The following is a 15,310-nucleotide window of genomic DNA, read 5'->3' on the forward strand; positions in this document are numbered from 1 at the left end:
AGGAGGAGGCAAAGATACCCAACAATTCACAAGCTTTTTATCCTTCTCACCTATCTGATATCCCAATCTAACGTATAGCAGAGAAAAGGAGAACAATAGGGAAGTAGGAATGGACAAAGCAAGGTAAATGAGGTGCATACTAAAACTGCCGCCCATAGGAAAAATAAAAGAGAGCAGATCTTGTGGACTCTTACCACCACAAAATAAATTAATTAATCAGGTAAACATAAATTTTGTTTTCTTTCATAGAGGTGGTTAGAGTCCATGATCCATTACTCCTGGGATCTAATACCCAAGCTGTGGAGTCCACGAGTAAATGGGTGGGGAAAAGTTAAGGCAGGCACCCAACCACTAAGACTGTAGATCTTGTAAGAAATGTTTAGACAACTCCTTGTCTAAATTATTTTATAAAAATTAATCAATTTCTAAAAATTCTGAGAAATATTGGCATATGTCATGTTTAGTACACAAGGAATAAGGGAAATTTCAAAACTTGTTATAGGCTGCATTGCCTGAATAAAGGTCTCTGCTATCTTGTCCAAAAAATAAAACCTAGTTAATTAATCAAGAGCTCAATCTATAGGCCGTTAAATTGAAAGACCTGAGATAAAGAAAAATAAGAATATTGAGTCAGTGGTAAAGAACAAATAAGAAGCCTGGACATCCAATTTAGGTCTTCATAACCAATTCTGCATGATCAAGCTGGAACACTCAGAATCACTGAATCAATTACTCAATCAGGAAAAACTGCTTTCAGCAGAGAGCCCATCCAATACTGTACAGGCCACAGCAGAGGATATCACAAAGAGTACAACAACGAGCCAACAGAAGAAGGCTGAGGGACAATTCCCTGCGACACCTGAGGCAGACCGACCCAGCAGGAGGAGGCTAGGGACCGGTCCCTGCGACACCTGCGGTAGGCTGGTGATAAGCTCCCACAGGAGAATTACTTTCACTGCCAAAGTATTCTCCTGAGAGGAGAAAATGTCTCACATATGTTTGAGAACCCTTTTTTGACCATGAAGAAACTGGAGCACCTTATGTCTTCAACTTCTTCCTGAAAGGCAAATATTAATACTGTGGTATCAGAGAGGTGATAGGTATTAAACGCTTGTGAGGTGTTGGGTATATTTGCCTCCTCCTAGTGGCAAGGAGTTGAATTCCCAGGAGTAATGACAAGTCGGGTGATCACTATTGCTATGATACTCATTTGACAGCTATTAGGTCATGAAAACCCTTATATGAATTTTAGGACCCGATATTTCAAATGAGGTCTTATAATAAATTTCTATAGTGAGGTTATGATAACGACTTCTCTAGAGTTGCTGGATTCCACCCAAAATAGGACCAGTACTGTGAAGTTCATGTAATTTGTTTGGAAATACCTTACAAAGGATATGCAGGTACATATTCCCATATTCGGAATTCTAAAATCCAAACTTATTTTAAAATCCAAACTTTTTGATTCATATTTTGTTTAAATTATTAAAAAAATACAATTTTCTCTGCCTGTAAGTCACAAAAGTATAAAAAAATATATATAAAACTACCTTTAGTTGCATTTATAAGTTGTATTAAAACATTGAAATATTGCCTAAATGACATAAGATGTTTACACTTGGTTCTATCCCAACTGTCCCATTTTAAAGATAAAACCTTTACCGGTCCCAAGCAGTTTGGATAAAGGGTTTTTTACCTGTATTTAGTCAGAAGGTATCCAGAAGTTTGCAATCAGGAAAATACAAATATTCTTAATGTGTTAATTTAATGAACTGTTAATTTACGTAACGACCCGAAAAACTAACGCCGGCTTTTTTCTGGCCGCACCATAAAAATAACTCTGGTATTGAGAGTCCATATAAAGGCTGCGTTAGGCTCCAAAAAAGGAGCGTAGAGCATTTTTAACGCAGCTTCAACTCTCGATACCAGAGTTGCTTACGCAAGCGGCCAGCCTCAAAAACGTGTTCGTGCACGATTCTCCCATAGGAAACAATGGGGCTGTTTGAGCTGAAAAAAAACCTAACACCTGCAAAAAAGCCGCGTTCAGCTCCTAACGCAGCCCCATTGTTTGCTATGCGGAAACTCTTCCTAAGTCTGCACCTAACACTCTAACATGTACCCCGAGTCTAAACACCCCTAACCTTACACTTATTAACCCCTATTCTGCCGCCCCCGCTATCGCTGACCCCTGCATATTATTATTAACCCCTAAGCTGCCGCTCCGTAAACCGCCGCTACTTACATTATCCCTATGTACCCCTAATCTGCTGCCCTAACATCGCCGACCCCTATATTATATTTATTAACCCCTAATCTGCCCCCCACAACGTCGCCTCCACCTGCCTACACTTATTAACCCCTAATCTGCCGAGCGGACCTGAGCGCTACTATAATAAAGTTATTAACCCCTAATCCGCCTCACTAACCCTATAATAAATAGTATTAACCCCTAATCTGCCCTCCCTAACATCGCCGACACCTAACTTCAATTATTAACCCCTAATCTGCCGACTGGAGCTCACCGCTATTCTAATAAATGTATTAACCCCTAAAGCTAAGTCTAACCCTAACACTAACACCCCCCTAAATTAAATATAATTTACATCTAACGAAATTAATTAACTCTTATTAAATAAATGATTCCTATTTAAAGATAAATACTTACCTGTAAAATAAATCCTAATATAGCTACAATATAAATTATAATTATATTATAGCTATTTTAGGATTTATATTTATTTTACAGGCAACTTTGTAATTATTTTAACCAGGTACAATAGCTATTAAATAGTTAAGAACTATTTAATAGCTAAAATAGTTAAAATAATTACAAAATTACCTGTAAAATAAATCCTAACCTAAGTTACAATTAAACCTAACACTACACTATCAATAAATTAATTAAATAAACTACCTACAATTACCTACAATTAACCTAACACTACACTATCAATAAATTAATTAAATACAATTCCTACAAATAAATACAATTAAATAAACTAGCTAAAGTACAAAAAATAAAAAAGAACTAAGTTACAAAAAATAAAAAAATATTTACAAACATAATAAAAATATTACAACAATTTTAAACTAATTACACCTACTCTAAGCCCCTAATAAATAACAAAGCCCCCCAAAATAAAAAAATGCCCTACCCTATTCTATATTACTAAAGTTCAAAGCTCTTTTACCTTACCAGCCCTGAACAGGGCCCTTTGCGGGGCATGCCCCAAAGAATTCAGCTCTTTTGCCTGTAAAAAAAAAAAATACAATACCCCCCTCAACATTACAACCCACCACCCACATACCCCTAATCTAACCCAAACCCCCCTTAAATAAACCTAACACTAAGCCCCTGAAGATCTTCCTACCTTATCTTCACCCTGCCAGGTTCACCGATCCGTCCTGAAGAGCTCCTCCGATGTCCTGATCCAAGCCCAAGCGGGGGGCTGAAGAGGTCCATGATCCGGCTGAAGTCTTCATCCAAGCGGGAGCTGAAGAGGTCCATGATCCGGATGAAGTCTTCATCCAAACGGGAGCTGAAGAGGTCCATGATCCGGATGAAGTCTTCTATCAACGGCATCTTCAATCTTCTTTCTTCCGGATCCATCTTCCAGACCTCTGACGCGGAACATCCTCTTCTTCCGACGCCTACTAGCCGAATGACGGTTCCTTTAAGGAACGTCATCCAAGATGGCGTCCCTCGAATTCCGATTGGCTGATAGGATTCTATCAGCCAATCGGAATTAAGGTAGGAATATTCTGATTGGCTGATGGAATAATAATAAGTATTTATCTTTAAATAGGAATAATTTATTTAATAAGAGTTAATTAATTTCGTTAGATGTAAATTATATTTAACTTAGGGGGGTGTTAGTGTTAGGGTTAGACTTAGCTTTAGGGGTTAATACATTTATTAGAATAGCGGTGAGCTCCGGTCGGCAGATTAGGGGTTAATAAGTGTAGGCAGGTGGAGGCGACGTTGTGGGGGGCAGGTTAGGGGTTAATAAATATAATACAGGGGTCGGCGGTGTTAGGGGCAGCAGATTTGGGGTACATAAGGATAACGTAGTTGGCGGTCGGCAGATTAGGGGTTAAAAATTTTTAAAAGAGTGTCGGCGATGTGGGGGGACCTCGGTTTAGGGGTACATAGGTAGTTTATGGGTGTTAGTGTACTTTAGAGCACAGTAGTTAAGAGCTTTATAAACCGGCGTTAGCCCAGAAAGCTCTTAACTACTGACTTTTTTTCCTGCGGCTGGAGTTTTGTCGTTAGATGTCTAACGCTCACTTCAGACACGACTCTAAATACCGGAGTTAGAAAGATCCCATTGAAAAGATAGGATACGCAATTTACGTAAGGGGATCTGCGGTATGGAAAAGTCGCGGCTGAAAAGTGAGCGTTAGACCCTATTTTGAGTGACCCCAAATACCGGCGGTAGCCTAAAACCAGCGTTAGGAGCCTCTAACGCTGGTTTTCACGGCTAACGCCAAACTCCAAATCTAGGCCTTAATTTCCAAACTGTTTCGTTACTTTAATTAAAACTGAAAACAATGCTTTATGATCTTATACTGAACCACAAATTGACTTCTTTAAAATAAGTATTTTGCACCCTCCCTGCCTGGAAAAAGCAGAGCACAAAATTGCATCTGTGAAGCAGGGATGAGCATTGGCTGTGGCAGTGCTCTTAGTAAGAGCTGCACGCAAGTCACAGTGTCCAGTGCAGAGAGAAGGGCACCAAGTCAGCGAAATATATTGTGGGAATGCCAATTACAAACAATGGCCCGGATTACAATTTGTGCGATACGGCTGTTCCGCGCGCAATATGGTCTTTGTGTGCGGAATGGTAATTGATTTGGTATTACAAGTCTCACATTCAGTCTTTCCCACACTCTATATAGCCTTTACCGCAACGATCTATTCTGCACTCAACGACCTGTAGTAATGTGTTTTGCAAAAGAAAAAAGTTTCACAAAACACATCAAAAGTACCTTACAACGTACACCTACACCTATAAACTACACTATTAACCCCTAAACCGCCATCCCCCCACATCGCAAGCACTAAATAAACTTAAAGGACAGTCTACACCAGAATTTGTATTGTTTTAAAAGATAGATAATCCCTTTATAACCCATGCCCTAGTTCTGCACAACCAACACAGTTATATAAATACATTTTTTACCTTTTTGATTATCTTGTATCTAAGCCTCTGCAAACTGCCCCGTTTTTTAATTTATTTTTTTATTATTATTATTATCGGTATTTGTAGAGCGCCAACAGATTCTGCAGCACTATAAACAAAGGCGGAGTACAACAAAACATTTATAGGGATCAACTGGGTAGAGGGCCCTGCCAAGAGTCGCACTGTTGTAGTCAGCTCTTAAGAAGGTGATCTACAAACAGCTGGACTCTTAGGCTTACATGCTAAGGGGGTTCAGGAGATAGTAGTGGAGGAGAGGAACTGGTATAAAGAAAGATTAGTTTAGGTTGTATGCATCCCTGAATAGTAGAGTCTTTAGGGAGCGCTTAAAGCTTTCAAAACTAGGGGAGAGTCTTGTGGAGCGAGGCAGAGAGTTCCACAAGATGGGAGCCAGTCTGGAGAAGTCCTGTAAACGGGAGTGTGAGGAAGTAACAAGATAAGAAGGAGAGTAGGAGGTCATGAGCAGAGCGAAGGGGACGGAAGGGAGAGTATCTGGAGACAAGGTCTGAGAGATAGGGGGGAGCAGTGCAGTTGAGGGCTTTGTATGTCAGAATGAGAATTTTGTGTTTAATCCGAGAGGCAAGAGGAAGCCAGTGAAGGAATTGGCAGAGAGGTGCAGCAGATGAAGAGCGACGTGTAAGGAAGAAGAGCCTGGCAGAGGCATTCATTATGGATTGTAAAGGAGCTAGGCGGCAGCTGGAGAGACCAGAGAGGACAGAGTTGCAGTAATCGAGGCTGGAAAGGATGATAGAGTGAATTAAAATCTTAGTTGTGTCTTGTGTAAGGAAATGTCTAATTTTAGAGATGGTGGCAGGCTTTAGCCAAGGACTGAATGTGAGAAGTGAAAGAAATATCTGTGTCAAATGTGACCCCAAGACATCAGACATGCGGGGTAGGGGTAATGATGGAGTTGTCGACAGTTATAGAGAGATTGGGGGTGGAGATTTTGGAAGAAGGGGGGAAAATAAGGAGCTCAGTTTTGGAGAGATTTAGTTTGAGGTAGTGAGAGGACATCCAGGAAGAGATGTGAGAAAGACAGTTAGCGACACAGGTTAGCAAGGAAGGAGATAGGTCTGGTGCAGAGAAGTAGATTTGTGTGTCGTCGGCATACAAATGATATTGGAAACCTTGGGACTTAATTAGGTAACCTAATGATGAGGTGTAGATTGAGAAGAGAAGGGGACCGATGACAGAGCTTTTTTTTTCTTTTGACAGACATGCATTTTAGCCAATCAGTGCTAGCTCATAGGAACTCCACGTGCGTGAGCACATTTTTATCTTTATGACACACATGAAATAACACCCTCTAGTGGTGAAAAACTGTCAAAATGCCCTGAGAGAAGAGGCGGCCTTCAAGGGCTTAGAAATTAGCATATGAACCTCCTAGGTTTAGCTTTTAACTAAGAATACGAAGAGAACAAAGCAAAATTGGTGATAAAAGTAAATTAGAAAATAGTTTAAAATTACATGCCCTAAAACCCCTAAACCCCCACCCCCTCATATCACAAGCACTAAATAAACATATTAACCCCTAAACTGCCACCCCGCATCGCAAACACTAAATAAACCTACTAACCCCTAAACTGCCACCCCCGCATCGCAAACACTAAATAAACCTACTAACCCCTAAAACGCCATCTCCCCACATCGCAAACACTAAATAAAACGCCATCTCCCCACATCACAAACACTAAATAAAGTTATTAATCCCTAAACCGCCATCCCCCGCATTGCAAAGTATCTAAATAAATCTATTAACCCTAAAACGCCACCCCCCCCCCCCACATTGCAAACACTAAATAACTCTATTAACCCCTAAACCGCTACCACCGCCATCGAAGATGACCTCGCCGCTTTCGCCACCACCACCGGGATGAAGATAGAAGATGGGCCGCGTCCGGGTTGAAGATTGAATTTTTTAATTTTTGTAAAGCTAGTTTTTTTTTTCTAATGTAGCTTTTTTATTTTTTGTAATTTTTTTTTTAAATTGATGTTTTTTTTTAGTTTAAGCTTAGGTTTTAATTTTGTTTTACAGGTAAGTTTTTTTTTGCTTTTTTTTAAGGTAGTTTATTTTTACTTTAATTTAGGTGTATTTGAATTGGGGTTAAGTTAGGGGGTGTTAGGTTATGGGGTTTAGATATTAGTGTAATACTTTGTGATGTGGTTTAGGGGTTAATAACTTTAATTAGTGTTTGTTATGTAGCTGGATGGTGGTTTAGGGGTTAATAGATTTATTTAGTGCTTGCGATTTGGGGGGATGGCGGGATAGGGGTTAATAGATTTCTTTAAATACTTTGCTATGCAGGGGGATGGCGGTTTAGGGGCTAATTACTTTAATTAGTGTTTGTTATGTGGGTGTTTTTGGTTTTTGGGGCACTTTTTTTCTCCATAGACTTCAATAGGGAATGTGAAAATAGGTGTTAGTTTTTTTTCCAATAATTTTTATCTATTGATCTCTATGAGGGAATACGTGCAAGCGTATGCTAAGTCGGAACTTGGTTTGTGTGCGGTATGTGGGTTAACGCAGCATAACGCAAGCAAAAAGGAAGCTATTTAATACTTGGAATGGCAGCGCAATGGACATAGAGAAAAAGCCACAATGCGGTATGTTCACAACAGATTTGCCGTGCGACTTGTAATCCGGGCCAATGTGTGGTGGATTAAGTGCTGGTTGTGGGGTGTACTGAACCCTGAGCACGTGCCTTAAGGCAGCCCTGGTCCCTGGGCCTCTAACAACATTACATTGCTTGCAGAGATACTAAGAATGACTGTTATTATGAAGTATGGGGGGGATATGGCGAACAAGAGTGTGTTAAAGTGTGGGTTAAGTAATATTTGGAGATTCACATTCTCTCATGAATTTGGTATGGCTTCCTCTGTATTTCACCTGAGGAGCAGCTTTCCAAGAATCATCATTGACTTTGGGAGATGGTGTTACAAACGCAGCTATATATAATTACACAAGTTCAAATTCAATTTCTTCTAAAACAATAAAAATTCCCATTGCATTAAATACACGCTAGATCCTTAACCAATTGTTAAAGGGACAGTGTACTGTAAAATTGTTTCCCCCTTAATGAGCCAGATAACAAATGGTGAGCTAACTTTTTATCACTCGTGAGCTCTAACTGCCCTCAAGGTAAAAATAAGTAGTGATGTCCTGTTAGTGTTGGTATTACAAGTTGAAAGTAAAAAGTTAGCGTGCAAGTGAAAGACTCAGTCGTGCTAACTTCAGGATTTCATATATAGCGACCGCGATAACTCCCTCTCCCTATAGACTTCTATGGGGCACATAAATGGCACATTAAACACTTATGGCTAGATTACGAGTTGTGCGTTAAGTCCTAACGCTGCTTTTGTACGCCCGCTGCTATTACGAGTCTTACAGGTTTAGGGGCACAGCACACTTTTTTGGCCTTACCGCAAAATGACTTATGTAAACTTTGTAAACCCTTTTTTCTATGGGACTTCCATAGCGTCGGTATTACGAGTCTGTCCTGGGAGGCCAAAAAGTGAGCTGTACACCCTCTACCTCCAAGATCCCTAACGCATTTTAAAGTCAGTAGTTAAGAGTTTTATGGTACAACGCCGTAGCATAAAACTCATAACTAAAGTGCTAAAAAGTGCACTAACACCCATAAACTACCTATTAACCCCTAAACCGAGGCCCTTCCACATCGCAAATACTCAAATAAATTTTTAACCCCTAATCTGCCGCTCCGGACATCGCCGCCACTATAATAAACATATTAACCCCTAAACCGCCGTACTCCTGCCTCGCAAACACTAGTTAAATAATATTAACCCCTAATCTGCTATCCCTAACATTGGCGCCACCTACCTACATTTATTAACCCCTAATCTGCCGTCCCCAACATCGCAGCCACTATATTAAATGTATTAACCCCTAAATCTAAGTCTAACCCTAACACCCCCTAACTTAAATATAATTTAAATAAATCTAAATAAAATTCCTATCATTAACTACATTATTCCTATTTAAAACTAAATACTTACCTATAAAATAACACCTATAACTAATAGTAACATTGTAGCTAGCTTAGGGTTTGTTTTTATTTTACAGGCAAGTTTGTATTTATTTTAACTAGGTAGAAAAGTTACTAAATAGTTATTAACTATTTAATAACTACCTAGATAAAATAAATACAAAAGTACCTGTAAAATAAAACCAAACCTAAGTTACACTAACACCTAACACTACACTACAATTAAATAAATGACCTAAATTAAATACAATTAAATAAATTAAATACAATTAGCTAAAGTACAAAAAAACCAAACACTAAATTACAGAAAATAATAACAAATTACAGATCTTTAAAGGGCCATAATACCCAAATGTTTAAACACTTGAAAGTGATGCAGCATAGCTGTAAAAAGCTGATTAGAAAATATCACTTGAACATCTCTATGTAAAAAAGAAATATATTTTACCTCAAAAGTTCCTCAGTAGCCACCTCCCATTGTAAAGGATTTCTAAGCAGCATTTTAGTGTGTTTGTCCTGGGACATCTGAAGGGACTAGCATCGTGCACTCTCAGATTATTTCACCAATCAGGTAAAGGAAGCTTACTATGAAATCACATGAGAATTAAGTCAAATCTCATGAGATCACAGTAAGAGTTCATGACCTCAGCACTGCTGATGCTGATTGGCTGCTGTTCATTTCTTCATTTTTTTACCTGCAGCTGGGAGCAGCTGAGTATAACTTTTTACACAGAACTTACTCTGCTGAGCTGAGGAAATTGTGAGGTAAAATATCTTCCTTTTTTACATAGAGATGCTCAGGTGATATTTTCCTGTCAGCTTTTTACAGTTATACTGCATTAGTTTCAAGTGATTTAGCATATGAGTATTATGTCCCTTTAAACTAATTACACCTAATCTAATAGCCCTATCAAAATAAAAAAAAACCCTAGCCTAAACTAAACTATCAATAGCCCTTAAAAGGGCCTTTTGCAGGGCATTGCCCCAAAGTAATCAGCTATTTTACCTGTAAAAAAAATACAAACACCCCCCAACAGTAAAACCCACCACCCACACAACAAACTCCCCAAATAAAAACCTAACTAGGAAACCTAAACTCTCCATTGCCCTGAAAAGGGCATTTGGATGGGCATTGCCCTTAAAAGGGCAGTTAGCTCTTTTGCGGCCCAAAGCCCTAACCTAAAAATAAAACCCACCCAATACACCCTTAAAAAAATCCTAACAAAAAATCCAAGCCAGGTGAAGTGGTCCTCCAGACGGGCAGAAGTCTTCATCCAGACGGCATCTTCTATCTTTATCCATCCGACGCGGAGCGGCTCCATCTTCAAGACATCCAACGCGGAGCATCCTCTTCATCCGGAGTCTTCTTACTGAATGAAGGTACCTTTAAGTGACGTCATCCAAGATGGCGTCCCTTAGATTCCAATTGGCTGATAGAATTCTATCAGCCAATCGGAATTAAGGTAGAAAAAATCCTATTGGCTGATCCAATCAGCCAATAGGATTGAGCTGGCATTCTATTGGCTGATTGGAAGATGCCGTCTGGATGAAGACTTCTGCCCGTCTGGAGGACCACTTCGCCCGGCTTGGATGAAGACTTCTCCTGGCTTCGTTGAGGACTTCGGCCCGGTTGGATGAAGACTTCTGCCGCTTCCTTGAGGATGGATGTCCGGTCTTCAGAACAGTAAGTTGATCTTCAGGGGGTTAGTGTTAGGATTTTTTTAAGGGTGTTTTGTGCAATGCCCATCCAAATGCCCTTTTCAGGGCAATGGGGAGCTTAGGTTTTTTAGTTAGGTTTTTATTTGGGGGGTTTGTTGTGTGGGTGGTGGGTTTTACTGTTTGGGGTGTTTCTATTTTTTTTTTTACAGGCAAAAGAGCTGATTACTTTGGGGCAATGCCCCTGCAAAGGCCCTTTTAAGGGCTATTGATAGTTTAGTTCAGGCTAGGGTTTTTTTATTTTGGGGGGGGGGCATTTTTTTATTTTGATAGGGCTATTAGATTATTTGTAATTAGTTTAACCTCTTAAGGACATATGACAGAATTTTTCTGTCATAAAACAAATGAGCAAACTGAAAGCTGTGTCCTTAAAGGGTTAAAGATCTGTAATTTGTTTATTATTTTCTGTAATTTAGTGGTTTTTTTGTACTTTAGCTAATTGTATTTAATTTATTTAATTGTATTTAATTTAGGTCATTTATTTAATTGTAATGTAGTGTTAGGTGATAGTGTAACTTAGGTTAGGTTTTATTTTACAGGTACTTTTGTATTTATTTTAGCTAGGTTGTTATTAAATAGTTAATAACTATTTAATAACTATTCTACCTAGTTAAAATAAATACAAACTTGCCTGTAAAATAAAAATAAACCCTAAGCTAGCTACAATGTAACTATTAGTTATATTGTAGTTAGCTTAGGGTTTATTTTACAGGTTAGTATTTAGTTTTAAATAGGAATTATTTAGGTAATAATACAAATTTTTATTTAGATTTATTGTAATTATATGTAAGTTAGGGGGTGTTAGGGTTAGGGTTAGACTTAGGTTTAGGGGTTAATAAATTTAATATAGTGGCGGCGATGTTGGGGGCGGCAGATTAGGGGGTTAATAAATGTAGGTAGGTTGCGGCGATGTTAGGGATGGCAGATTAGGGGTTAATAATATTTAACTAATGTTTCCGAGGTGGGAGTGCGGCGGTTTAGGGGTTAATATGTTTATTATAGTGGCAGAGATGTCCAGAGCGGTAGATTAGGGGTTAAAAAATATAATGTAAGTGGTGACGATGTTGGGGGCGACAGATTAGGGGTTAATAAGTGTAAGATTAGGGGTGTTTAGACTCGGGGTTTATGTTAGGGTGTTAGGTGTAAACATAAATTTTATTTCCCCATAGCAATCAGTGGGGCTGCGTTACTGAGTTTTACGCTGCTTTTTGGCAGGTGTTAGACTTTTTCTCACCTGGCTCTCCCCATCGATGTCTATGGGGAAATTGTGCACGATCACGTATGACCAGCTCACAGCTGATTTAAGCAGTGCTGGTATTGAAGTGCGGTATGGAGCACAATTTTGCTCAACGCTCACTTCTTGCCTTTTAACGCCGGGTTTGTAAAAACTCGTAATACGAGCGCTGCAGGTAAGTGAGCGGTGAGAAAAAACTGTTCGTTAGCACCGCACAGCCTCTAACGCAAAACTCGTAATCTGGCCGTATATAAATGCTAGACAGAATAATGCATTCAAAGAAAAGATTAGTCTGAGAATAACATGTAGGCACATTTATTAAAGTTTCATTAGCTGTTTAAATATAGACAAAAAAAGTGTAAAGTTTTAGTGTCTTTAAAACAATGGGAGCTGTCATGTTGTAACTTAGGTTACCTCCTCTGCTGTGGCCAATTAGGGACAGTTATAAATAGGTCAGTAGAGTGTGCAGCCAATGGCTGTGTGGAATATAACAGTGTTCTGTACTTCCATTTCTAACAGGAACGGAAAAACTCACAATTTCAGAATGGAATTGTTGGAAAAGGGGACAAAATAAATAATGAAAGTATATTGCAGCTATTTCAAATAACAAAATAAAGGCTAAGGAGTCATTTGGTAAACAATTTTATACAATTCAGCAGGTACATTGGTAACCTGACACACGTTAAAGGAAAGAAAGAAAGCACAGTAAACTGTCCCTTTAATAAGAACCTATCTGTGTTCCTCGTGTAAACTTAATGAGAAATGTAAATACTAAAAACAAAGAAAAGTTTGGGTTATCAGAACATTGTCTCTTTAGGAATAATAATTTTAAAATGATGATTCACAGTTAAAAATGGGTTAAACACATGGGTAAAGTTGCACTCAGGAGCTGTAAGTATTGTGATGCATATGCTGCTATTAAATGACTCACCAGTCATGGTCTGCTTGAAATCTAATCACATAACGGTCTAACAAATTGTAACGCATGTCATTTTTTGTATTAGAATGGTGTATTTGGTGTATTTGGATTAGAGATTTAGACGTGCTGAATCAGTTACATGTTTTTCATTGCAGTTAAATTATCGTGCAAAAAAATTTGATTCATTCTCTTGATATCCTTTGTTGAAAAGCATATCTAAATAGGCTCAGTATCTGCTGATTGGTGGCTGCACATAGATGCCTTGTGTGATTGGCTCACTTATGTGCATTTCTATTTCTTTAACAAAGGATATCTAAAGAATGAAGCAAATTAGATAATACAAGTAAATTAAAATGTGTTGTATTCTCTATCTTAATCATGAAAGAATAATGTTTCATGAGGACACAGTACTCAACATTACCATATATATGAAAGAGAGATAGTAAACAGATTGTAATCACAAGATATGTATTTTGTGTTGTAATACAATAACATATTAGCAGCCAAGTCTAAACAAATTAATATCTTTTTTTTTTTTATTGAAAAATAATAGAATAGTATACACAGTGACAAAAAAATCAGACAAAAACTTAAAACAAGCAAAGTCTTTTACAGTAGACAATATTAAAGATTAAGATTCCCTAGAATCAGCATCTTTAATCAAAGAGAAAAAAGATGTACAGTCATAAATTAATATAATTTTTTACTGCAATTATTTCTGAATAGTCAAACTCCCCTTCAGTCCACAAATAACAAGGCATGCCACTGTCATTAAGTTAGTACACAGTGAATTGTTTTGCAGTTCTTATCTGGGGACATATATGTAGCAGAGTTAGCCTTAAGAAGTCAGTAGGGTGAATTTAAAGTTTTGAGCATTAGAAATTGATCAATTTTCAGAGCTAAATTACATGAAAATCGTGCATAATAAATCATGAAAATATATTGCAGTTTCATTATGTGTCATTAAACATGTTAAAAATCTCAAGGTGTTTACTGTTCCTTTTAACCTTATTTATGCAATATATATATTTAACATGTTTATATAAATGTGTTTCAATTTAAAGTGAATCAAACAGGAAGTGCATTGTTGTGTACTGATACCTAGATACGGATTTCTAACTGGTTGATAAGGACAACTCCGACAGAGTTTTGAAATATTCTCTTACATCAAAGAAAGGAAAAAAAGTGTGTTATCTCCCTTTAACCCCTTTGATAGGTAAATAAAAAAACAAGGCTTTATTTCAGTTTAAATGGAGTGATGGCAAAAATGATAAAAATGCTCTGGTCTTTTGGGGAAGTTTTAGTCTGAAATGCCCGGTCCTTAAGGGGTTAATACAACATAAACTTTCAATGATAATTTAAAGAAAGGAAAACGTATTTACCTTTGAGGTCACCAGCTCCATCATTGTCGCTGTCTTTGAAAGATTTGGGGTACACTTGATAAATTGGGCTACTTTGCCACCAATCAAGGCATTTTGGTGACAGAGCTATGATTGCTATAGTGGCAGCTATAATGACCAATGTAGCTGCAATGATGAGCCAGAAGATAATCTCTCTGGTAACTTTGTAGCATGCCCTGTTTGAGAACTGAAGGAGAACATCTTTGGGCATTCCAGCATATGGTTTTAAAGGCAGATTCTCTTCATGCAATGTAATATTAGTAGATATATCTTGGCTGTTTCTTCTCTCGTTCTTCTCTTGTTCATCATTGTCCTTCGAATCAGCAACAAATCCATTATTTTCAAGGCCAGCCTTATGTTTTAACTCCATTGAGTTTAACTCAGCTAAATGTTCAGATATCTCTTCTGGTTTCTGCATTGTTTTAGTGATTGCGTTCATATGCTGGGTGAAATAAAGTCTGCAACTCACCTATAAATAATCCTGCTTAGGTCAAGGTACAGAGAGAAAAAAAAAAAAAATAACAAAGTGCACAAATTCATTGATTTCCCAGAGCAGCATTATAGGCTGGGTAATTAGTAACAGATTGCATCTTATCTGATAAATAAAAGTACTTAGTTCATTATTACAAGTCAGTGCAGCAAAAACTGTAACAAAGTCTTTCTTAGTAACGTGATCATTGTGCAAGAACAATGCTTGTTTGAAAACTAAAATTCCTTGCCTGAAGAGAACAATGAATTCATTGTGAATATATATTTTCCTTTCAAACAGACTCAAGATCCTAGATTATTGTTATTAGCTGCGTGCTTTGCATAGTTGTGTATCCTAACAAATT

General features: G+C 38.0%; 1 protein-coding gene across 1 annotated transcript in view; it reads right to left on the reverse strand.

Annotated features, from left to right (window-relative positions):
- SLC3A1 (solute carrier family 3 member 1) overlaps window positions 1–14,924 on the reverse strand; it is a 62,954-nt gene extending 48,030 nt beyond the window's left edge. The window contains exon 1 of the mRNA XM_053709352.1: window positions 14,460–14,924. Coding sequence (XP_053565327.1) covers window positions 14,460–14,916 — 457 coding nt within the window. The 5' untranslated portion in view covers window positions 14,917–14,924. The remainder of the gene's footprint in view (window positions 1–14,459) is intronic.
- Between the last annotated feature and the right edge of the window lie 386 nt (window positions 14,925–15,310).

This window comes from Bombina bombina, chromosome 4 (assembly GCF_027579735.1).
Source record: "Bombina bombina isolate aBomBom1 chromosome 4, aBomBom1.pri, whole genome shotgun sequence".
Taxonomy (NCBI): Eukaryota; Metazoa; Chordata; class Amphibia; order Anura; family Bombinatoridae; genus Bombina; species Bombina bombina.